This window comes from Aspergillus affinis, assembly GCF_023601865.1.
Source record: "Aspergillus affinis strain CMG 70 chromosome Unknown NODE_59_length_196328_cov_85_596298, whole genome shotgun sequence".
Lineage (NCBI taxonomy): Eukaryota > Fungi > Ascomycota > Eurotiomycetes > Eurotiales > Aspergillaceae > Aspergillus > Aspergillus affinis.
In genome coordinates this window covers 99,080-122,688 of record NW_026515840.1, presented here as the reverse complement: position 1 = coordinate 122,688, position 23,609 = coordinate 99,080, and the positions used below count along the sequence as shown (strand labels likewise).

The 23,609-nt window shown below is 52.3% G+C and overlaps 6 protein-coding genes across 6 annotated transcripts; 4 read left to right on the top strand and 2 right to left on the bottom strand.

Moving 5' to 3' along the window:
- Window positions 1-1,025: 1,025 nt before the first annotated feature.
- On the top strand, window positions 1,026-1,493 carry KD926_008701 (uncharacterized protein; the record flags this gene model as incomplete). Its single annotated transcript, XM_053101452.1, has 1 exon — window positions 1,026-1,493. The coding sequence occupies one exon, from the start codon at window positions 1,026-1,028 to the stop codon at window positions 1,491-1,493; it is 468 nt and encodes a 155-aa protein (XP_052954991.1).
- A 795-nt stretch (window positions 1,494-2,288) lies between these two features.
- Window positions 2,289-3,777, bottom strand: KD926_008700 (SYLF and SH3 domain-containing protein; the record flags this gene model as incomplete). The annotated part of the gene is made up of 4 exons (XM_053101451.1): window positions 2,289-2,310; window positions 2,380-3,473; window positions 3,551-3,654; window positions 3,735-3,777. 4 exons carry the CDS (start codon window positions 3,775-3,777, stop codon window positions 2,289-2,291), a joined length of 1,263 nt encoding a protein of 420 aa, XP_052954990.1.
- An 872-nt stretch (window positions 3,778-4,649) lies between these two features.
- On the top strand, window positions 4,650-9,854 carry gem1 (ERMES complex Ca(2+)-binding regulatory GTPase GEM1; the record flags this gene model as incomplete). The annotated part of the gene is made up of 9 exons (XM_053101450.1): window positions 4,650-4,659; window positions 4,725-6,595; window positions 6,772-7,154; window positions 7,643-7,785; window positions 7,875-8,817; window positions 8,887-9,172; window positions 9,238-9,435; window positions 9,531-9,606; window positions 9,712-9,854. The coding sequence occupies 9 exons, from the start codon at window positions 4,650-4,652 to the stop codon at window positions 9,852-9,854; spliced, it is 4,053 nt and encodes a 1,350-aa protein (XP_052954989.1).
- A 1,226-nt stretch (window positions 9,855-11,080) lies between these two features.
- On the bottom strand, window positions 11,081-12,070 carry KD926_008698 (GPI anchored serine-threonine rich family protein; the record flags this gene model as incomplete). The annotated part of the gene is made up of 6 exons (XM_053101449.1): window positions 11,081-11,220; window positions 11,280-11,384; window positions 11,484-11,590; window positions 11,689-11,820; window positions 11,874-11,952; window positions 12,022-12,070. The coding sequence occupies 6 exons, from the start codon at window positions 12,068-12,070 to the stop codon at window positions 11,081-11,083; spliced, it is 612 nt and encodes a 203-aa protein (XP_052954988.1).
- Window positions 12,071-15,883: 3,813 nt separating this feature from the next.
- KD926_008697 (uncharacterized protein) lies at window positions 15,884-17,620 on the top strand (the record flags this gene model as incomplete). Its single annotated transcript, XM_053101448.1, has 1 exon — window positions 15,884-17,620. The coding sequence occupies one exon, from the start codon at window positions 15,884-15,886 to the stop codon at window positions 17,618-17,620; it is 1,737 nt and encodes a 578-aa protein (XP_052954987.1).
- A 605-nt stretch (window positions 17,621-18,225) lies between these two features.
- On the top strand, window positions 18,226-23,358 carry KD926_008696 (Smr domain protein; the record flags this gene model as incomplete). Its single annotated transcript, XM_053101446.1, has 8 exons — window positions 18,226-18,255; window positions 18,371-20,011; window positions 20,372-20,591; window positions 20,687-21,006; window positions 21,111-21,444; window positions 21,678-21,831; window positions 21,903-21,987; window positions 22,069-23,358. 8 exons carry the CDS (start codon window positions 18,226-18,228, stop codon window positions 23,356-23,358), a joined length of 4,074 nt encoding a protein of 1,357 aa, XP_052954986.1.
- Between the last annotated feature and the right edge of the window lie 251 nt (window positions 23,359-23,609).

Below are 23,609 nucleotides of genomic sequence, written 5' to 3'. Positions count from 1 at the left end.
AAGAAATCCCGAAACGGGCTGGGGAGACCGGAGGGCGATGAGAATCTCGCCTCGTGGAGAGGAGGTCAATGTACCACCTGGGCGGAAAGACTAGGAAACAGGATGGCGGTCATGGAATCATGGAAGCGGGGAAGAAACGCCGACGAAGAGCAACCACCAGGGTAACGGAAGGAAAGAGAGAATGAGGATGACGGCTAGGCATCCGGTGACAAATTCTCCTTCAAGAGAGGAACGGAAAAAGAAAAGAAAGAAGGAAAAAGTATGCGCACGCTGTATGTAGTGATGAACCTTCGAGAATAGAAAGAGAGGAGAGGGCACCGGGGAGAAAGAAAGAAAATGGGGAGAGAAACGAAGGGGTAGAGGAGGAGGGAGGAAAAGAGAAGCGCGAGGCTGAGGATACAACCCGCCGAGACGTCCAAAGTCGCGCGGTACCTGGAATTGGATTAAATGGATTGAACGTAGAGAGAACGTCGGTGCGGAAGAAGAGAGAAGAACGAAGAGCTGCCTGAGGAACGGGAGTTCGGTCACGTTGCCCGGTCGGTGTCTTTTGTGTCTTCTGTGTCTGGACTCTTCTTCTACTCTCTGGGTCACTCACTCGTTCATTATTCAACCCTCTCAAGTGATGATCACTTCCATGCCCCTCCTACTGACTTGGCCTAGACTGACAAACACTGATTTCTCCTCCCACTCACCTCTCTTCATTCCGTTGGATCCTGTCGACTGTCCCGCTCCACTACCTTACTCACTCAAGGGCCGATCAGGGCCACTGGACGGTAGACGATCGCTGATCAGCATTTGCCCCCCATGTCCCCCCCTGCGCTGGCCTTTTTAGCATGCTTCTATTTATGAATATGATCAATCATACATGGAGTTTGCTGGCTATCAGATCCATTGCACTACATATAACGAGCATATAGCCTAAATCGATGTCTGTCTATCTATCTGTCTCCATGCTCCATACTCTGTACTACTGTCTTCTACTATGGAATGCTGCCGGGTGAAAGTATATGGTTACACTCCTTCAGATGAGCGAACAATGGTCACAGGGCGACGACAAAAGCACAACCCTCGCTGATTTCTTCTCGAGTGTATCCGATGACATGGTCGAGTTCACACCCCTCTACTTCGTAGTCGATGGTTCCATCCCTATCCCTATCCCTATCCCTACCCCGAGTCCGCTGTCTTCCGTGTTTCAGCCGACCCTCTTCCGCCCTGATTCAGGACTCAGGAGTCGAATGAACAAGCCCGTTGATACCATGACAGTCAAGAGCCAAGGCTCCCGTCCCATCTTCAGGGCGCCTGATTACTCCCGGACACAGACATGGTCATCGACTGACTCACCTCACCGGGTGGCTTTGTTCCAACACCCAGCTCACCTGTCCTCCTCACTAGGTGATCCTGTCCCATCCACAGCAGGGAATCATCCAGAAGCCGCCCTGCTGCGCTTGGCTCTCAAGGCCCTCCGTTTCAGGTCTCGTGGGCCCCATCGATGACCTGATCTCGATTGGCCCGGAAAGGGGGGGAGCGCGCATCTGTCTGCAGTGTCCGGTGACTACCCTGTACCTTGTCGGAGAATTTCTTTTATGCTGACAAGCCTCCCTCCTTGATTAATAATTGGTGCCTACCGTTGGACGGTTATGGAAATACCGAAGGAATGGAATAACGGCGGATTCTTGATTTGTGGGATGCTGGGGTTTTAGATTCTTCCTAGGAATGTATGTACGGCCTTTCGCTGGGCTCCATTGTCCGCCGAGGACTTATGTCGATACACTATACTTGGGGCCCCTTGCTGCCCTCTGTTCCATCCCTTTCGCCATAACCAGTTTGGAATATTGATGGACGCTGGAACTATACTTGAAAACGGAGTCAAGGATCAATTTACAAACTGGCGCATTCAACCGCGAACAACATTGAAAAACAAAAGAGAAGGAAAGTGATCTAGAGAAACCTTATCACGGCCAAATATACAAAAGGTATTTATTTTAAGCCCGAGTGAACCGACTCCGGGCTGTCCATGCCAACCTGCACAACGAGAACTCCAGCGCTTGCACTAGAAAATTCAGAAGAGGGTCTCCGAAAGGAAACCGGGAAGGACATGGAGGGGTATGTAGTTCCTTGATGTACGGCTGAAAGGATGTGGCACCGCTTAGATACCACGAAAAGACGGACGCGACAAGGAAAAGGGAGTAGAGAAATAGAAAGGCAGGACCATGAATAGGAAACAAGGGTGGACGTTGGGGTCATTAAAGGTCGTTCCGCATAAGCCAAGACTCATGGCTGTAAGAGCTCTAGGCCGTCTCAACATAGTTGCTAGAAGAGGTTATATGATTAGCATGACGGAGTTCTGTTCTAGGTAAGTGAAGAAATCAATGGTCATACCTGGGAAAGATGCCGACCCGGTCCCCAATGCGCCCCGTCCACCAGTCTTCTTGCTTGTCGGTTCTCTTCAGGATAGTGATAATATCTCCCTTCTTGAACCCAAGATCTCCGTCTTGGTCCGCATCGAAGGTGAACAGTGCAACCGCCTGGTCTTGTCGCAGAGCGGCGCCCTGTCCCGTTCGTTGCCCGAAGACCGGTTTGGGCGCTGTGGGCCGAGTGGGCTTGCGATCCGAGTAAACGTAGTCATCCTCGGCGAAGGGTGCCGTGTTGCTGCGGTTGCGACCGAACGTATCGAAGTTGTCGTTGCGACCATAATCATTGCGGGTTTGTCGGGTGGTCGCAGAGCGGCCGAGACCTCCCGCAGGCCGGTCGTACACATCGTCAGCCCATGTGTTTGCGCGACGGGGTCGGTCACGGTACTCGTACTCGTCGGCATCGTTGTTGACGCCGGAGCGAGTGGTATTCCGCCGAGAGCCCTCCCCAAACGCGTCTCCGCGCCGTCCTTCCCACACCACGTCGTCATGTCGGTCATCGTAGATAGGGATGTCATTGTACATGGCGTCGCCTTGGTTCCTGGCGTTCCCGTAGAAGGCACGCGAGTTTAGGACGTTAAGCAGGGGGGCGGCGGCCGGGGGTGGCCGGATAGTTCCACTGAGCAGCTGGCGGGCTGACACTCGGCTGTTGTAGAGCTTCTCGTTCGCATCCTTGCGTTCCACCAGCATGCTGCCCTCCAAACTCACACCGGCGAAGAGACCCTTGGTCTTCGAGTACGAAAAAACCGCCGCCACACCCTTCGTGCTGGCTGCACCTGCAGCCTCTGCATTCCGTCCTACCGGCCCCGCAGCAATCGAAACGTTACCACCCAGCGTCAGTGTTCCCACCTGCGAAAAGGTCCGGACAGCGGCGGCATCGTTGAGAATGAAGACGAAGTCGGTCAACTCGAACCCAATCTGACCACCGAATCCGGCACCGGCCGTTGCGATCGCTGACGGAGCGGACCACGAGCCATCGGCCAAACGGGCAACGACCACTCCCGAACCAAAACGAGCGGAGCCTAGGAAACCAGCCTTCAGGACGGTGAGAACGGCCAGACCCTATGGAGAGAAGTCGTTAGTTCGATTGCAGTCCAGGGTGCTTCGTTCTTATTTCAAGGGGAATGGGTTGATCATACTTTAGCCCCAGCCAGAATCTCGGGAGGAATAACTTTATCAGGACCAAATGACTGTCGCGGGTCGACGAAGGAAGCAATGATTTTACCGGCCTTCTTGCATTCGCCTGTCAAACGGGCGCAATGTCAGCGCCGAAGTTCATGATGAATTGCGGGGAAATTGCAATGGAAGTGAGCAGATACGTACTTCCCAGAGACGAGGGCAAGGGATTGTGTATCCCAAGAGGCATTTTGACGGTGCTCTTCGAGATTTAACGGGAGCGAGGTGGGAGAGGGAAAGGGAGGGAGGGAGGAGAGGGAGAAGGGCGAAGGACGAAGGAATCAGGGAGACCGGAAGGTGTTGATAGTTTGGAGAGAGAATGCGCGACGGAAGTCCGTTCAGATGGGGGCGACCGGAAGTGGACCAAATGACGGGTGACACTGGTGACTGGGCGCTCGATATCAAGCTAACTAGTAGTACTCCGTAACTACAGAGGTGGTATTTCAAGGTACCTGGGCCTTGGTCTCGCCGACGTGCCGAACCACGGAGAGGTTGGTTAATGGAAAGGTTGATGAAGAATGTGGGCACCTTCCGAGCAGCGAGAGAGAGAAGACAGAAGGAATGAATGAATAATATATCCCTCTCTCTCTCGCTCTCCCTCCCTTCCTCTCCCTCTCTCCAACCGTCTCTCGTGCTGGGCGCAAAGTGGCGGAGTCGTTCGATCCGCTTCTCTTCGTCTTGGACTTGCCTTGACTAATTAATTACCTGTATTGATTGAGTATCTTTGTGTTTCTTACAATGATGGAAAGAATTCCAAGGGAGATGTATTTGTTATGCTGGAAGGAGTACTGTATAATTAATCTAATCTCAACTATGACATCAAACTAAATACACTGATGAAAGTTGACACCTGAGGCCACCAGAGTCGGCGGAAGAATCGCCGAAGCTCCGAGTTAGTTATCGCAGCAGATCAACGCAACACAGGAAAACTATTCCCTGGTGCCTTCCACTTGGAAACTTGTTTCCTCTGAAATTCATACATGGTGATACCACTCACAGCTCATGAAGCATGCTTTGGGAGTGATTTGAAAGAGGCGCCGTTGATCGCCTTCCCCGTTGCAAATGGCTACAGGTGCGATTGGCCCAGTACCGCTCGCCGAGGCCTCAATCACGACATGATGTGCTAACATCTCCCAGTGCGGATCTGTGTGTGTGGCGATGAGGGGACTGGGAAATCCAGTCTCATTACTTCCCTGGTGAAGGGTGTATTCGTGACAAACAAGATCCAGCCCATACTTCCTCAGATTACCATCCCTCCTACGATCGGAACCCCCGAAAATGTCACAACCACCACGGTGGTCGATACCTCCGCCCTCCCGCAGGAGCGCAGCAATCTGGCGCGAGAGATTCGAAAATCAAATGTGATCTTGTTGGTCTATTCGGATCATTACAGTTATGAGAGAGTTGCGCTTTTCTGGCTGCCATATTTTCGGTCCTTGGGAGTCAATGTGCCCGTGGTGCTGTGCGCCAATAAGTCGGACCTTGCTGCAGGCCACAGCGAGTCCCAGGTCATTGAGGAGGAGATGCTGCCATTGATGGCGGAGTTCAAGGAGATTGATTCCTGCATTCGCACGAGCGCTCGAGAGCATCGCAATGTCAACGAAGCCTTCTTCCTCTGCCAGAAAGCGGTCACTCACCCGATTGCTCCGCTGTTCGACTCCAAGGAGTCTTCCCTAAAACCGGCCGCGATCGCAGCGCTGCAGCGCATCTTCTACCTGAGTGATAAAGACAGAGACGGCTTTCTCTCCGACAAGGAGATCGGAGATTTCCAGATGAGATGCTTTGAAAAGCCTTTGAGTGAAGAAGACCTGATGCACATCAAGGAGACCATTCAGAAGATAAACCCACATTCGGTGACGCCATCTGGCATTGACTGCCGGGGATTCATTCACTTGAATAAGATGTACGCTGAAAAAGGACGCCACGAGACTGTCTGGATCATTCTACGAGCGTTCCAATACACTGACAACCTGTCGCTCCAGGAGAGTTTTCTCCATCCACGATTTGAGGTTCCCCCGTACGCATCTGCCGAGTTGTCTCCCGAGGGCTACAGGTTCTTTGTCAACCTGTTTCTTCTGTCGGACAAAGACAATGATGGCGGGCTGAACAATGCTGAATTGGCGTCCCTTTTTGCACCGACCCCCGGCTTACCGGCTTCCTGGGCCGACGGCTCATTCCCGTCCTCTACGGTGCGGAACGAAGCCGGACATGTCACTCTGCAAGGTTGGCTTGCGCAATGGAGTATGACCACTTTCACTTCGCCTAAAACAACGCTGGAGTACCTCGCCTACCTAGGGTTCGAATCATCCGACAGAAGTAATCCGTCTACTACGGCTGCATTAAAAGTGACTCGTCCGCGAAAGCGGCGCAAGCGCCCTGGACGGGTGGGCCGAAACGTCGTCTTGGGCCACGTGCTTGGGGCTCCCAGCTCGGGGAAGTCCGCCCTTCTTGATGCCTTCCTCTCGCGCGGTTTCAGCACGACATATCACCCCACGATTCAACCACGAACCGCGGTCAACACGGTGGAGCTTCCTGGGGGTAAGCAATGCTATATGATATTGGATGAGCTTGGCGAACTGGAGCCGGCCATTCTCGAAAACCAATCCAAGCTTCTGGACCAGTGCGACGTGATTGTATACACCTACGATTCGTCGGACCCCGATTCATTTGCATACATCCCGGCGTTGCGGTCCAAGTACCCCCATCTAGAAGAGCTTCCCAGTGTTTTCATCGCTCTCAAAGCGGATTTGGACCGCACCACGCAACGAGCCGAGTACCAGCCGCACGAGTATACTGCTATGTTGAACATGACCAGTCCGCCGCTCCATGTCAGCGCCACGTGGAGCTCGATCCAGGAGGTGTTTGTGCACATTGCCGAAGCAGCCATGGAGCCCAGCCTGGCATTCCCTCGGAGCGAGGAAGACGCCGAAGGGAAATGGATGGCATGGGGCATTGCCCTGGGGGCCGTGGTCTGTGCCGGAGCCGCGGCGGTGATGATCTGGCGGAGAGTGAGTGGCAGTGGGGAATGAGAATGAGGGAATGGTTCTCGATCGGTGTACACCAGATGGATACATGTGTCGTTATTAATACTATATGAATATATGATGAAAGATGACCTTTCAGATTGTAGTAAGTATAGGAGTAATCGGTACGGAAGTGCTTCGTAGGTATATGTATAGACTAGGGAGACGCTAGTGCGGCCAGCCCGCTAAACCACATGGAGCAATCACCAGCCCGAACTCCTCCCCGCCTTTGCACACGAGAGAAGCGCCAACCAGGCAAATCAGGCAAACCAGGCAAATCCCCGGAAAACCTTCTCCTCACTGGAACTAACCGGCTTGGGCGCTCCTGCCTCGCTTATGCCGATTGCGCAGAGGAATACTTCTCGCCCTTCTACTCTTCACGTCCCTCCGATCATTTATTCAATCACTCTAACAGTGTACCCCCGATCCATCCTTCCTGGAATCCATCGGACACTTTCAACGCCCTCCTTCCGCCCCCTCATTTAAAACGCCCGGGCAGTGCAGCGCCTAAAACCCCCCGATATTCCTCCGCGACACACCGGCGGTACTTAAAGATTGCACAGCACCTTGGTTCTCAACCTATTTATTCATCGCGTTGACATCTCCCACCCTGAACCTTGTGTTGTAACTATTATCCAATTAATCCACTCCTTTAGCGCCTCATACCACCCTGAGTAGCACCATCCCAGGTGCCGCTCTCGGGGGAGGATTCGCTATCATTGCGTGACCAATCTATCGAAGCCGTCCTGACCGGGTTGCGTTCATCCCGTCTCACGAGACACTCCTTTCTCCGTTGGACTAAATTGCACTGGGTGTCGCAATTGCAGCCATGTTGTAAGAATCACCCCGTCTCGGCCTGCCTACCCGTGCCCGTTCCTCTTCTATTTGTTGGTCTGTTGCTCGGCCGTCCGGGGGTTGTTAAATGTGTCCATCGGCTGTGATCTCCGTGGTTCCCCAGAAACTGTCCCGGACTATACTTTTCATGACGGCATTGTTGCGGCTTTTGTCTCGTGGCTGACTCTGTTGACCCAGCGTCCTTCCCCCGCCTCCGCCGCGCTACACCGTTCCAGTTGCCTATGCAGCTGGAGCGTCGAATGGCATGGCGGTCCCGGTTGTCGAAACCAACAATATAATCAGCAACCCAGAGGGTGGATGTCCGTTGCAGGTCGGAGAAGGTGCGCTTTGCTTTTCTGGATATTCTCCCATACCGTTCGCAGATGAAGATCCGTGTCGATGACCGCGCTAACGTCGACTGCTGCGACAGGCACCTATCACCTTCAGGATGACCTACACCTTGCGACACCCCCTCCGCATCCCTCCGAAGCTCCGATCATGAACCCTAACCCCCTAGCAACGGTTCCCACCCCTCCCACTACGGGCGTCAAGTTATCGCTGGTCAGTCTTGGCTCTCGAAATAAGACCCCCGTTTTCTCCTTGAACGACGGCATCACGGCGCCCGCATTCGGAGACGGCAATCCCGCGCTTGTGGCCCCGATCACGAAGGAAGGCGTCAAGAGGCGCAAGCCGAAGAACAACATCATTAAGAGCAATTCCTCATTTGTCTCGCGAGTCATTACCCACGAGGCGTCGACGAAACGGCTGAATGACCGAAGCCCGGACGGATTGTTTGCGTTCGCCAATATCAATCGCGCGTTCCAGTGGCTGGATTTGAGTTCGAAACAAAAGGACGAGCCGCTCTCGAAGATCCTATTTACCAGGGCGCACATGTTGAGCCATGATGTGAACGAGTTGACGAAAAGCTCGTCCCACATTGACGTTGTGATGGGTTCGTCGTCAGGCGATATCATCTGGTACGAGCCAATTTCACAGAAATACGCCCGAATCAACAAGAACGGGGTGGTTAGCAACTCCCCGGTGACGCACATCAAATGGATACCTGGGTCGGAAAATCTGTTCATGGCGGCGCATGCGAATGGACAATTGGTTGTTTATGATAAGGAGAAGGAGGATGCTTTGTTCACACCCGAGCTGAGCAGTCCGTCGGTAGAAGCTATCAAATCCTGCGGTCGACAGCCGCTGCAGATCTTGAAATCGGTCAATTCGAGGAACCAGAAAACGAACCCGGTCGCTTTATGGAAGATCGCCAACCACAGGGTCTGCCAGTTCGCCTTTTCTCCCGACCAACGGCATCTCGCTATTGTTTTGGAGGACGGGTCCCTGCGGGTGATGGACTATTTGAAAGAGGAGTGAGTTTACGCCCCTAATTATAGTGCACTCGAGCAATCGAAATAGTCAATTGACTGGACACATTGCAGAGCTTTGGATATCTTCCGCAGCTATTATGGGGGACTGATTTCCGTATGCTGGTCACCTGATGGCAAATACATCGTGACGGGCGGCCAGGATGATCTGGTGACGATATGGTCCTTTCCCGAACGCAAGATTGTCGCCCGATGCCAAGGTCACAATTCCTGGGTCTCAGCTGTAGCATTTGATCCTTGGCGCTGTGACGAACGGACATACCGATTTGGGAGTGTCGGGGACGATTGCAGACTGCTGTTATGGGATTTCAGCGTTGGCATGCTGCATCGACCAAGAGCGGTACGTAGAGGAAGGACTCCATCAACTATTCACTTTGCTCACTTACTGACTCGACGCGCCATTAGCTCCAAGCCAGCGCCCGTCATCGAACCAGTCTTCTCCCCTCCAATGCTCAACACGCCAATCGTCATCGAGCCGACAGCGCAGGCAACCGCGTACGATCGGACTCGCAACGCACCGCAGGCATTGACAACACCTATGACCAGACCGTCCGTCATCCTGTCGAACCGAGGGCACGGACTGCTCTCCTACCACCTATCATGGTTCGTTTCCCTCTTGTTACACATACATCCCCGTCGCACAGAGAGGCGACGACAAAACCAGAAACCCCGAAAAAGCCTAACTAACTGTTTGGTAGTCCAAGATCGTCGGAGATGACCCTATCTCCTGGTTAGGATTCCAAGAAGATTCCATCATGACCTCTTCCCTAGAAGGTATGTACTACGGCTGCCTGATCATTCCCTCTCTTTTCCTTTCTTCTGCTTATCCGCAGAAATGATACCCCATTACAAACCCAACTAACACCACATTCTCACTAGGACACATTCGTACCTGGGACCGGCCTCGAGAAGGCATCAATGACACTTACAATGGTTACACCTCCTCGCCAGCCGTCAGTGCCAGCGCTGCCGCGTCTGGCTCCGGCTCCGGTTTCGCTGACTCAGCGATGGGCTCGCTTTAACTAACTAGCAATCAACTAACTAGGAGTGTGTGGTTACTTTTCTTTTCCTTTTCTTTTTTTCAGTTCCCTGTCCCCCCTTTGCCGAGTGTTGTTTGTTTCATGGCTTGTAAATATGTACATTCTCTTGTACCTTAATTCATATACCCATTTGCACATGCCTTTACTTCGTCTTTGTAGAGTGTAGCCTTACTGTATATTCTACCTGGTCTGGCCGGTGGCGGCGGCGGCGGCGGTATATTGTAGTATTCGATCTACTTTACAAGGGAGTTAACTGTAGTATATCTACCGCGACTAAGTTATCTCCGGAGAAGAGAAATAGAAATTGCACACAAAGTCTCTTGAAATAAGTTGACCTACTATTAGGCAGGAGGTAGTAAATACACTAGGTGGTAGGTAAATGTCCGGGTTGATTTCAGAGATGGTTCGTGGTACAGGATATATTATGAAATTCTTACATACCTAGGATAGAGCAGTATATGGACAGTCCTATTTCTTCGTATGCTTCGTGCTTAGAGGACATGAATCGCACTGTCACTGAATCTCGACTCTTGAGAGCTATCTAGTAGGTCTGGTCATACGGAGTACAAGATACAAGGTGACAAAGAGAGCATGAACATAGGCGATGTGATCTAAGTAATAAGAGACATAATCAACGGGATGACAGAAGAATATATTGGAAAACAATTAACACTTTATGTTAATGATAGAACACTCTAGACCAGATCAATTGCGCACAGATCCTCTCGCCTCCATGGCACATAAAATAGTACCTATCACATGCAGTCGCGAAGCCAAAAAGAAATACTAGTGAAATCCAATGCATGCAATGAACAATACTATAGAAGCAATGTATGCAGTATCCTTGCATGAGTGATGAATTGTCACAACCAGCCTTATAATTGAAATGCAAGCTCGAAAACCATACCGAGGAAAGAAATAGACGAACGCAAAACTAGTGAAGGAGGGAATATTCATTAAGATGTCGCGTAAATACATCGGGCTTGTTTCTCATCACACAGCAACTAACTAATGCATTATATAGTCCAAGATGAATTAAATATTCTCACCGCGAAATGAAAAGTTGGAAAAGCGACGACCAGGATGATGGACGGGTGAATCGTTACTCTTCGGTTTTTAGGATGTCGACAGGGTGTGGACGCTGAAGCGTCCGTTTTTTCTCGCTCATTCTCACTTGCTCCAAGTACTCGGTAGGACCAGAAGGCCGCTTAGAGCACAAGTGCGAAGATACTCACCATGAGAGAGCCGAAAGTCGCCGGAATCGCGAGGGAAGAGGCACCGGCGGTGGAGTTGGTGGGCGCAGCAGTGGACTCGGTGGGACTCGAAGAGCTAGAGGTAGTGGTCGTTTCTGTTGCGGAAGAATATTATGTTAATGACCGTTCTCTCTTAATTCGTGTGTATACTCACTCGGTGCTGCAGAGCAGGCGGGAATGGTGCTAGATGATGGTATAGTAGAGCTGGAAAGTGTTTGATGTTTGATGCAGGGGCGGGAAGTAGATTTGGTGCTGGTAGCTGTGTGTGGTGATGATGACAATGGTGATGGTGGTGATGAAGATAGTGATGTTTATGGTGTAGATGTGGTGATGGAAGAAAATGTAGAGTCTCTCTTACTGTTCTTGGGCTTATCAGCAACCTTGGTGACCTCAAATTCCTGCGACTGGGCGAGAATGCCGGTGTTCATCTTGTCTCGAGAGATGAAGTTGAGCTGGTAGCCGGCGCTGTAGTGAAAGCGACAAGATTAGCTTCGAACTGAAGGGCGTATTGCGAGCCCAATCATCTCGTCTGCCCATGGTGTATCAAATTGGACCAGACATACTCCTTCGGAATACCCCAAACGGGGTCGATTTTAACGGAGCCCTGGGAGGCGTCGATATCTTTGGCAATCTCCTTGTTGGCGCTGGAGCCGTTCATGTTGACCAGGTCGATGCTGAACTTGGTTGGGTCCGACCTATGCATGATTAGTATGCGAGGAACATTCTATACATGGCATCAGTCACTTACTGGACGGACTTCCACTTGATCTCGTACTCCTTGCTCAAATCAACCTTGGCCCCGGTCTTGGGCGATGTGACAGTGAGAGCTTCGAATCGAGCAACGTTAGCAGATAATCCCTTGATCACAACCACGGCCAGCAGATTCAATCACATACCCACGCAGGAGACTGCAAAGAGAATAATCGAGAGAACGTTGAAACGCATTGTGAAGTGATATGTGCGAAAATGGTATAAAAGGTATCACAAAGAATCCAAGACAGCTCGATCAACGAGGTAGTGAAGTATTAAAAACAACAGCAATGTATTTATAAATCAGCGATAGACTGGAATAGACTGGAATGCAATCGAATGAATAGGCTGCAACTTGGAAGGGACGACGAGGGGTCTTTATATCGCAACTGGAGGCATTTCCATACACCGCAAGAAGAAGCCATGGCAAGAGCGATCGGCCAATGTTTCCAGGGCTCGCTCCTTCCGTTTCGGAGGCCATTCAGGTCCTTCCGGATTGACCGATAGGAGAAATCTAAATTGAGTTTTCTCGGTGTTCTTTGAGGTCGCAAGCACAGGGAGCAGCATCCTGCATTAAAGCGAGGGGGGCCACAGGTGATCTATCCTTCTTTCGCCCTCGTCCGCGAATCCCACCGATCCTCTCATCATCGGGACTCTTAATTGGCAGACTCGAGAAGACATTGCAGAAAAACTGACCTCGCCTGACTGGTTCTGGGAAATCTAGGGTAACGTTAAGGCAGTCCGTGTCCAGCACGACGGGGCTCTGCCCGTGCGTGCAGGAGGCATCTTCCTTCTCAAGGGTTGCCCTTTGGCATACGTTTAGTTACGATCATGACGTATTATCCAACAGGGGATGCTATTTTCTTTTGGCCTTTGTGCTTCTTTCTTCCTTTCTTTTCCTCTAATCCCTACTGCACGGGGTACCTGTTCCTCGGGCTGACCCTTGTTGATGGCGAAACCGAGGAGCTGCCTAAAACCGACGTGTGTATAAATTTTGTCGGCTCGACAATTAATTGACGATCGTTGACACATCGGTGGGGATCAACTGAAAGTCTGATAAAGCTAGCTACGAACCTGCATACATTAGAGGCTACATAATGGCCAACTAGTGTCGGCGATTGAACAATCTTAACACGACAACATGTTTGCTGCCTAAAAAATCTCAGATTTTCATTATCGTGCTATCAGAAATACACAGTGCATTCAATTGCGACTTCGAAGAACACCGAAATCGAACGAATTACGACGACTCCGCAATCCAGTCCGTTGAGCAATACTTGGCGCATTGGAAGGGAGAGGGTTGCGTACGACCGATAACGTGGACTCGCCTCCGATTGCCCTTTTCTTTTCTTGCCTATCTCGTTAATCGGAGTTGAGCTCTGAGTTTGCCTTCGGACAAGGCTTGTTTATGCGCTGCACATTAGGGATTTTTGGCTTGCCAATAAACTTCTGATTCGCACGCCGAGCGGTATACATATCATCCCCAGCCGCTTCCAGAGTCGACATATCACATCCCGAACTGCCGGTCTGCACGAACTATTGAGATTTTGCCTTTATATTCTCCCGAATCTGGCTAATAGGTAGTTGCGTGACTCAATGGCAACAGCAAGAACCATGGCGTGCAGGGTAGTCCAGGCGTGATTCGAACTTGTGATGCCGAAGCTATTATTAGCTGGTAGGAGGCGACAAAGCACTGCGCTCTGCAACTGTACGCTGTATTCCCGTCGGATTCCAACATTGTTCCTCCCTACTGACACGTAGAATTCCATGGGAGTTCGATGCGCCTGAGGCCTTCTTCATCTCGCACCTGCCACGTTATAGCGTCACGTTCTAGGTGGTCGACGCTGAATGACCATTGTTTAATCTAATTATAACAGCATCTCCAGACCAGTTGTACACTTCACGATGCCCCATAAATAGACCATTGTCGTGCTTACGACAGCGTGCGTAACGATGGTCCGGAGTCGCCAGCATGTTGAACAAAAACGCGCAACACGGTAGACAGCTACTTAGCGTTTACTTCCCAGATACTTTGCTTTCTCCCTTACGCTTCGCCTTCTCGCTACCCACCTATTATCCTGATGACTGCGATAGACACAGCATCAAATAGAAATTACTGTGCCGGACTGGAAGTGCTTCTCTCACCGCTCCGTTGGAGGCAAGGCCTGGATATTGAACCGGACCGCTATATTAGCTTCCCGAGAGTATAGTCAATGCAACGACATATATCTGCGCAGTGGTTCCGATTATCAGGTATGATTGACATGCACCTTACATAGACATGGTTATCATGCATACGCATACGGTATAGTAGAGGTTGATTGGGGACGAGAGATGAATGTGAAATGCCTCGGGGGGTAATAAACACCTTGAGAAAAGACCCTCGATTCCATTTGTAATACCGGATTTGAACGTGCAAATTAACAGAGGATCAAATAAACGTCGTGGTTTTGTATTACTGTTATTTCTTGGGTATATCTAAGTCAATCGCCACCTTGTTGTTCCCAGTCCTTCAAAAGACGTAGTACTAGTACAGGGATGTCGGAGAATTGAGATCAAGTTTCAAAGTTCAAGGCTTTCTTTTTCCCCCCCCTTGATTTCTCCAACAGTAGGGCACGGCAATTGCTCTGGAACCATTGCTTGGTCTTCTGGTGCGCCACAGATCGTCAGTCAGGAATGCGGCTTTCCGTTTCCGTTACTCTCAAGAGCCGAGTGCTACCACGACAATCCTCAGCATCTGTTCAGATTGGATAATCTCATTGATGCAAAATACAACCCTGATGATATGATTCTCCAGCGGGAGAAAAACCTAACAACATAAAGTAGCGTTGCAATGTAGTTGGGTACGGGTACAGAAGGTTGAGCCCGCGCGGCTACCTCCCACATTACCACGAACACCAGGGCCAACTAACTACCCATCTATCTACCTAAGGAAGGCCCACATTCTTGCCAAGAGATGACGAGATCAATCTAGGTGCAGCTGCTGCCCTCTGCATGTGAAGACCTACCTACTTCCTACCTTCTGCACGAAGAGATCTAGGCAGGGTGGATTTCCACCAGACGAAAACCCGGGATATTTTCCCGAGCGGACCTTGCCAGCTTGTTTAAGTGGAGGAGAGAGAAGGTGAGTAGTAATGGTGGGTAGACGGAATCGGAGAATTGTGTGGTTGTATCCATGGGCAGCTGGCTGTTTGCGGACGGAGAGAAAGGAGGGTGGGCTAGCACATGGAAATGTCCTCTCAGGGTGCAGTCCCACCCTCAGTCGATAAGACTCCTGAGAAAGGTGGTGGTATTGCTCCAAGTAGGTGAATGTGTGGTAAGGTAGTTTCGATAAGGGAATGAAAGTCTCATACCCACTGGTAACCGTGGGTGGTCAACTCAGTCTTAAGAGGATGACACAAAGGAGGTAGCACAGGTCGTCAACGTCTGCCAGAGAGCTTGCTGATCTTCTCAGGAACCATCTCGGTTGCGCCCGCCGTTTCACATGTCTGCTACTCACCACTGACTGTTGTGCGAGGGCCTTTTTCCCTCTCTTGGTACGGTACAAGGGAAACATGAGGTTTGAAGATATGGAGTTTCTAACGTCGATAGAGTCACAGCTCTATCAAGGTTTGAGGAATCCTGGATTTTGCATTCGGTCAATTTTTCCTTGGATGAGGTCTTATATCTAGTCATTCTTAGGATTGGGAAGAGGATGAAGGATGGCGAAAGCACGAAGACATGGACGAAGACAGACAGACAGATAGACAAATTCGGCCAATCTGTCTAGATCGCAGCCCATCCAGGACCCATGCCCGTTTTCGTTTCACCCCGGACTTGGAAGGTACCGTTTCCTCCTCCGGAGTAGGACATTCGGACCCGAAATTCTGCTGCGTCCTTACAGATGCGGTCTGTTCAGGTTATCAAGACAGAGAATGATATATATGATCACGGACTTGCCCACATTTTGGATCGTCGATAACCCCCTTCTTTCGAACATCTCCTTGACCCCTGGGCACTTTCTTCACCATGAAGCCCCAAACGTCGACAGTCATCTTAGGGCTTTGCACTTCGGCCCTTGCCCTCCCTTTCGGTAATAACCAAAACGAGAACCCAACCAGAACGACGCAGGCATCTAAGCGTCAGGATGTCGCAGACCCCAACTCCTCTGCTACGGCAGAAAACGCGGCCCCAAACCCCATGAGTGGATTCTCATTCCCCGGGTTCGGCGGAGGCCAGTTCGGTGGTCAAACCCAGGGCGCTCAGAGCTCAGGTTTCGGAGGCTTCCCAGGAGGTGGAAGCTTCACTGGCGGTGGGGGCTTCCCCGGTGCCGGACAGGGGCAGGGCTCGTCCTTCGGTGGCTTTGGTTTCCCCACCTCCCCAACCCAAGGAGCAGAGAGTGAGGGCACTTCTCAAAATGCCGAGCCCCCGGAATCCGGTAACCTTCCTACAGGCGGAGGTTTCGGCGGAGGCTTCGGCGAAGGCTTCGGCGGAGGCGGCTTCTCAGGCTTTCCTAGTTCATCAAGCCAGGGAAAGAACCAGAAGTCTCCCCAAACTACCGAAGCCCCAGCCTCTAATAGCCCTTTTGGCGGTGGAAACTTCCCTAGTGGGGTTTTCCAAGGAGGTGGTGGCTTCGGCGGCGGAGGTTTTCCGGGGTTCTCCAACACTCCGAGCCAAGATGCCTCAGCCTTCAGTAACCCCTTCGGTGGTGCTGGTGGTTTCCCCAGTGGAGGCTTCTCCGGAGGCGGTGGCTTCTCAGGCTTCGGCCAGGGCTCAGGTTTCCCGGGCTTCTCTAACGCTCAGGGCCAGGGACAGGGTGCAGATGCTTCTCAAGCCGCCGAGCCCCCGGTCTCTACCAACCTTCCCGCAGATGATGGAGCTCAAGTAAGTGCCAGGGAAGCTAACATCCCCAACCAAGGGGAAGACGATGTTGTCCCGGAAACCTCTGCCCCTCCTGGCCAAGCCGTAGGCAAAGATACCCCTCAAGGTACGGAAGCACCAGCTTCCAGTAGCCTCCCCGGAAGTGGTTTCCCTAGTGGAGGCTTCCCAAGCCAAGGAGAAGGTGAAGGTCCTTCACCAAGCACCGGGTTTTCTGGCTTCGGCCAGGAATCTGATTATCCGGGTTTCTCTGACTCCTCCAACCAAGGAGGGTTCGGTCAAGGAGGATTTGGTCAGGGCGGATTCGGTCAGAGCGGGTTAGGTCAGGGAGAATTTGGCCAAGGATCAGAGTCTGGTTTCTCTAACCCTACAAACCAAGAGGGAGAAAGTGAGAACCCCTCCCAGAGCGTCACAGATTCCCCGGATGGAGGTTTCTTTGGAGCTGGTGGCTTTTCAGGCTTCGGTCAGCAAACCGGGTCTGCAGGTCCCACGGGCTTTACCACTCCCCCAAGCCAAGGGGGAGAGAATGGTGCCACTCAGGGACAAGAAGAAACCGACGAGGCCCAGGACACTTCTGGTCTTCTCCCAGGATTTCCAGGCAATGGAGGTTTCCCGGACTTTCCGTGGCCGCCTGGCAACGACAACGAGACCGATGAGAACGCCACGACCAATGGGGCCCCGAGTCCCTACAACAATGCTGCGACAGGCACGTTCTCAGGATTTGGTGGACAGTCGTTCGGCCAACCCACCGGTTTGCCAGATACCACTGAAGATTCCGTGACGGATGGACTCGTGGGCATTAGAGGTGGCCAGGATGTGCCAGAGACACCTGACGATGCACCCGAGCCGGAGGTTGGAGCTGACGAGGAACAAGAAGCCTCAGCCTGAGTTTGATGTTTCGAACCTTTTTATTTGTCGCTTGTGTTAGGTTTTTCTTTGATTCCTTCAATTATTCTTTCTTTTTCCTGTTCTTTGTTTCCGATTATTGTGGAATCCATGCCATTATCAGTTCCAAGACATTTTATGTCCCCTAGATACTGGCGGAATAAATCACCAGAAATATGTTGCTATCGTTATGAGAATGTTATTTGGTGAGTTGCAAAAGGACGGAAACGAACAATTCCCGTATGATACTAGTCATTCACCATCTTGTCCAAAGATATGACTCAGATGGAGAGCCTTGACACCGAGTATTGGTGGTAGAGCGGTGTGTTTATACATCGCACAGCCAAAAGACCAAAAGGCCCAAGACACATGACGTGGAAAGCACGAGTCATCCAACCGATTATGTCATCCCCGAGTGGTGTCGTTTTGACTCTCTCCCCCGCTCCAGAATTCCCACTTTGCGCTTCTCGTCTCTCCCACAACCCAGTCAGATTCTTTGCGCAGGGATTTTCCTCCTTGCCCGAAGTCCAGTTGTTGTTTGGAAACACATAGAGGCATGCCCAGGAACCCCCGAATACACCCCCGACGTATCATTAGCGACTTCGAAGATGGATGACAAAAGTGACAGCTTATTTAGAGTAAGTCCTTGGCCCTTTTCGCATCCTATGTCGCTCGCGTTAGAAAGCCCCACGTAGATATTTGCTGGTATTGTTTGCTATACAACTCGGTGGTTAATTGCTCTTGGGATTTTAGGAATTGGAAGAATCCTATTGCCCACCTCTCGACGCAGCACTATTTACCGCCATCGTCTGTGACTATGACCTCACAGACGCGACTCAGATCCAAGACCTTCGAAACACCCTAGATACACTGAAATTGTCCGCATGGGAACAGGAAGGACTTCCCTTCGACCCTTCCGGTACGAGCGGCTTAGGATCGGTGGAAGGCCTCGATGCGGACGGCATCCCGTCGGAGCGCAGCGTGTCGCAAAACGGCACCGTACCGTCGCGCGAAACAGATCTGACCAGCCTGGTCTCCGAATTTTCCTCATCCAGTATCAATGATCAGAACAAGAATCATAGGAAAGACCAATCTGGGCTCTCCGAGCGTGTGTCGTATACAGTGGCTGCCGATGGCTCTCTTCGTCTTTCCGGGGCGACCCAAGAAGATAAGATTACGTACTTGACAGAAATGTTCCCCTCAGCGGACTATTACAGCATACAGCATACCTTGCAAAAGTCGAGTGGAGATGTAGATCGGTCGATGGACGTTCTGCTTAATCTTGTCTTTTTTGACGAGCAACCCTCGAACGAGCCCGACGCCAAGGTTGCGATCCCGAAAGGAATCGACGGCTTCCAGGACGGCTTCGATGCCGACATCTCGCGTAAAAAGGGTCGCAAGCGCAAGGGCAAAAACAAACCCGCCAGGAGCCAAGAAGTGTCTGCTTTTGATTCGGAAGAGTTGGAGTCGCCTCGCCCCATCAACAAATGGGATTCTGCCCAGAAAGATGTTGACTTCATTCATTCGCGCACCTCTCCTATTCTAAAGAAAGAAACAGTCACGTCTACTTATCATGCCAATGGAGCTTCACTGTCATCCACCATTCGGTCTCTCGCTAGCGCGTCTGCTCCGGCAAAGGAGGAAGATATCGATCAAGACCCAGTCAGGATGGCCCAGGTGGCCGAGCTGATGCAGGAGTTTCCCTCTATTCCACCAGCAACATTTGCCGGTCTTCTCATAATTACAAGGAGCTCAACCTCGGCCGCCAGTGAATTGGCAGACGCGATGTTAACCGGACCGACCACTCCGTCCGTATCTGAGTTGATTAAGATTACCGCGGCGCCACTGCCACTTGACATGGACGACGAAGAAACACCATCACAGCGGAAAGCTGCAGCGCGGATCGCTCGAGACTACACAACCGTACGGAGCACCGCTGGAGCTCACTTCGCAGCCGGTGCCGAGGCCCTCTCTAAAGCCTCAATGGCGTACAAACGAGGCAAGTCTGATCGACACTTCGGCGGTGCGGCTGCCTACTATTCCTCCGTGGGACGAGATCACTTGGAGCAGGCCAAGCGCAACGCTGCAGAGGCTGCCGACGCCTTGGTGGACTCGCAGTCGACGTCCAACATGCTGGATCTACACGGAGTCTCGGTACAGGATGCCGTTCGCATTGCCAGCGATCGAGTCGCAGACTGGTGGGATTCCCTCGGGGATGCCAAGTATGTCCGGGGAGGCAACGATTCCATCCGTGGGGGATATCGCATCGTCACCGGAGTCGGGCGTCACAGCCACGACGGAACCTCTCGTCTGGGTCCGGCTGTGGGTAAGATGTTGGCTTGTGAGGGCTGGAAGGTGGCGGTTGGGGAGGGTGTTTTGACGGTTACTGGAAAGGTGCGACGTCGTTGAGATTTGTCGTTTTTATTTAAGGAGATACCCATGTGCATGTGTATATTTTCAAAATCTAGTGGAGGGAGTATCTAGGAGATGTTGTCATGAAGTATAGTTACTGTTCGGTAGATACTAGATCCATACAGAGCTGATCTACCTTATTGATGTGACTGCAAAACGTGACCAATGAATAATCCGATTGAATCATTTTCACACGTCATGTGGGGCTCGGCCAGAGGCGACTCGGAGTGGAGTTCTCAAGTATATCTCGAATCGAGAATCTTCAATCGAGAATCACCTCAGCGTTCGGTCTCTCCTCCTCTTTCATCCATTTTCCATACTCATCTCCTGATGCGTTTCCAGACATTGTATTCTTCTCTCCGTACGTTCGCCATTCCCCTCCGATCCCGCGTCATACGCCGAGCCGCAATAGCTCCACCTCTCGCTCGACCCGGAGCAACTGTTCTGAAAGCCGCTCCAACGATCCCCTTCTTGAGCTCCCTGTTCAGTTCAAGTGCCAACGACAGAATGTCTTACCCCGACCAGCGAAGTGACGACTCCTGGCGCGCCGTTCTCAGCCCAGGTTGGTTTCCTCTTCCCCTCTCCCCGCACTGTTGATGTGGTCGCGAGAGAAACAGACCTAAGTCAGTCTCTAACCATGAACCAAACGTTCCACAGAGCAATTCCGCATTCTCCGTGAAAAAGGCACCGAACGTGCAGGCTCCGGCAAATACGACTCCCATTATCCCACCGAGGGTGTCTACGGCTGCGCCGGCTGTGATGCGCCATTATATAAGGCCTCGCACAAATTCAAATCCGGCTGCGGCTGGCCGGCGTATTTCGATTCTCTTCCCGGTGCGGTGACGAGACACACCGATAGTTCATTTGGCATGGAGCGGACGGAGATTGTGTGCAGCAACTGTGGAGGTCATTTGGGACATGTTTTCAAGGGCGAAGGGTACCAGACACCGACGGATGAGAGGCACTGCGTGAATAGTGTTAGTCTGCGGTTCCAAGCGGATGGAGGCGAGCCGAAGTCAAAGGCGTAAACCATGGAAAAACAACTAGTGTAGCATGAGATAGCGCGTGTCATATCATGAAGATGGAGTTGAGTGGAATCCGGACTTATACTGCCGTAGAGCTGCATATATGGTGCCTGTGCGGCGCCGGATCGGGCAGCCACACCGGGCGGCCTCAGGCCAGCAACCGCCACCTGACCGACGATCGATCGGAGAGTCGCCTTCGTGTTTCATCCTCCTTTCTGCCCGTCCTCGTCCTCCCTTTGCTCTGCCAGCCTGCCTCGAGTGGATTGCTTTCGCCCGCTGTGATGTCTCGACGCGCGACGCCATCCCAGGCTGCTCAGAACCAGCAGACCATCAAGAACCTGCTCAAACTCGAGTACAACAAGACATGTGCCGATTGCAAACGCAATAAACGTGAGTGGGCTGGCTGCTGATATACTTCCCTCCCCCCGCGGTCCCGAACCCTGGCGACTCGATCTCGGAGCACAAGGAGACTGACAATTGCCTTGGTAGATCCACGATGGGCCTCCTGGAACCTAGGCATCTTTATTTGTATCCGCTGCTCTGGCATTCATAGGGGAATGGGTACCCATATCAGCCGGGTGAAATCCGTGGATCTCGATGCGTGGACCGATGAACAACTGCAGAGTGTATTGAGATGGGGCAATGCGAGGGCCAACAAGTGCGCTACCCCCTGGAGACTGGCTTTTTGTTCATCCTGGTGAGAATGTGTGCTGATGGATGGGTTCTTGGCAGATACTGGGAAGCGAAACTGGCACCCGGTCATGTTCCCTCGGAAGCGTAAGTGGAATTGTCACCCGCGTCTTCCCTCGGCCGTTGCAAGTGTTTGGCTAATAGAGATATGGGGATAGTAAGATTGAGAATTTTATCCGGACCAAGTACGATTCCAAGCGATGGGTGATGGACGGCCCAATGCCCAACCCTGCGACACTGGATGTCGGTGATGACGATGTGGCAAGTGATACGAGACCCCGAGTTTGCCAATGGGACAAATCACTGACTTGATTGATCTTGAAGCCCCTCGCGGTCGTTCAAGAAAAGGCGAAACTCGAGCGCTCGGCTTCTCAACGAGTGGCTACCTCCAGCCAACCCCCCGCGCCCCAACGCCGCCAACAACAACCTGCCATCGATCTGTTTGGTGATGACATCTCTCCTCCGGTGCGCCCTAGCACGACCGAACCTGCACCCCGAGCTGCGCCGAAACAGCAACAGCCGCAGGCGCAGGCTGCCCCTAAGCCCCAACGCCCGGGAGACTCGTTGCTTGGGCTGGATTTCTTCGGCAGCACCGAGCCGGCCGCCGCCAGCCGTCCGGCTAGCACGGCCTCAACACCGACTAACCCTACTGGCATGTCTCGACCAGATCTAAAGCAATCCATCCTGTCGCTCTACTCGAAGCCTCAGCCTGCCCCGGCGCAGCATCAGCGGACCTCCTCGTTCGGCGATCTGGCATCTCCACCGCAGTCGGCCTCTTCCATGGGTGGTCTCACCGATGCATTCAGCGGATTGAGCTTCCCGTCGACCACGTCTCCTCCACCTCCGAAGCCCGCCGAGAAGCCCTCGCCTTTTGCCAATCTGACTAGCTTTGCCAAATCGACTCCGGCCGCTCCCAAGGTCTCATCTCCTACCGTTTCCACCGGTGGTGGAGGCAGCTTGTTCGACAGCCTCACGTCTCCCACCATCCCCCCGGCCAAGCCCCAGTCTCGCACCACCTCGATCTCTTCCAACGGATTTGACTCTGGCTTCGGCGGCTTTGCTTCTCCCCCACCCACCAAGCCGACCTCGCCACCAGCATCGTCTCTGTCAAATGATCTGTTCGGCCTGTCGTCTGCGCCCCCAGCTCCGGCAGCTGCGGCGTCGCGGTCTCCTCCCCCGCCCATCTCGTCCCCGCAACAGGAGCTGAGTTCCGCTTTCAACATCAGTGCTCCGCCTCCACCTAAGCCCCAGGCACCGGCTGCATCCACAGCGTCTATCGCCAGCGCTCTGCCAGCAAGCATTGACCCGTGGGGCGGCGGTAACGCTTGGTCCACCCCTGATCCCGCGCCCCCTGCGCCTTCTACAGCCACCACTGCGGCCTCAATGATGAAGGTACCGGATACCCTGACCGCTAACGACATCGGCGCTGGCTGGGGTGCCCCATCCCCATCAGCTTCCAGCTCCAAGCCAGCCCCCACGGTGGCCGCGGACGAGGACTTCGGCGGCTGGGCCAGCGCAGCCCCTGTGTCGTCGAGCACGACGGCGACGAGTTCGACTAAACCGGCTGGCGGGTTTGGTGGCGCTGATGATTTATTTTCTAATGTTTGGGAGTAGACGGAGGGTGGATCTTTCTGTTCCTTTTTTCACAAAAACAACTCCCTAATGCCCTTAAAACTGCACATATGTTTTTCGTGTTATTACCTATTCCTAGACTTTCGCGCCAGATCGCAATGTGATTTTCTCATTCAGTTTTCTATTCCATTATAATTTCCTTGTTTCTTTCTGATGTTATGAAATCTTCTTCTGTCCTTGGCATCCGTTGTTTTTCTGCTTCATTTATGCTTTCCGTGCGTTGATCATGACTG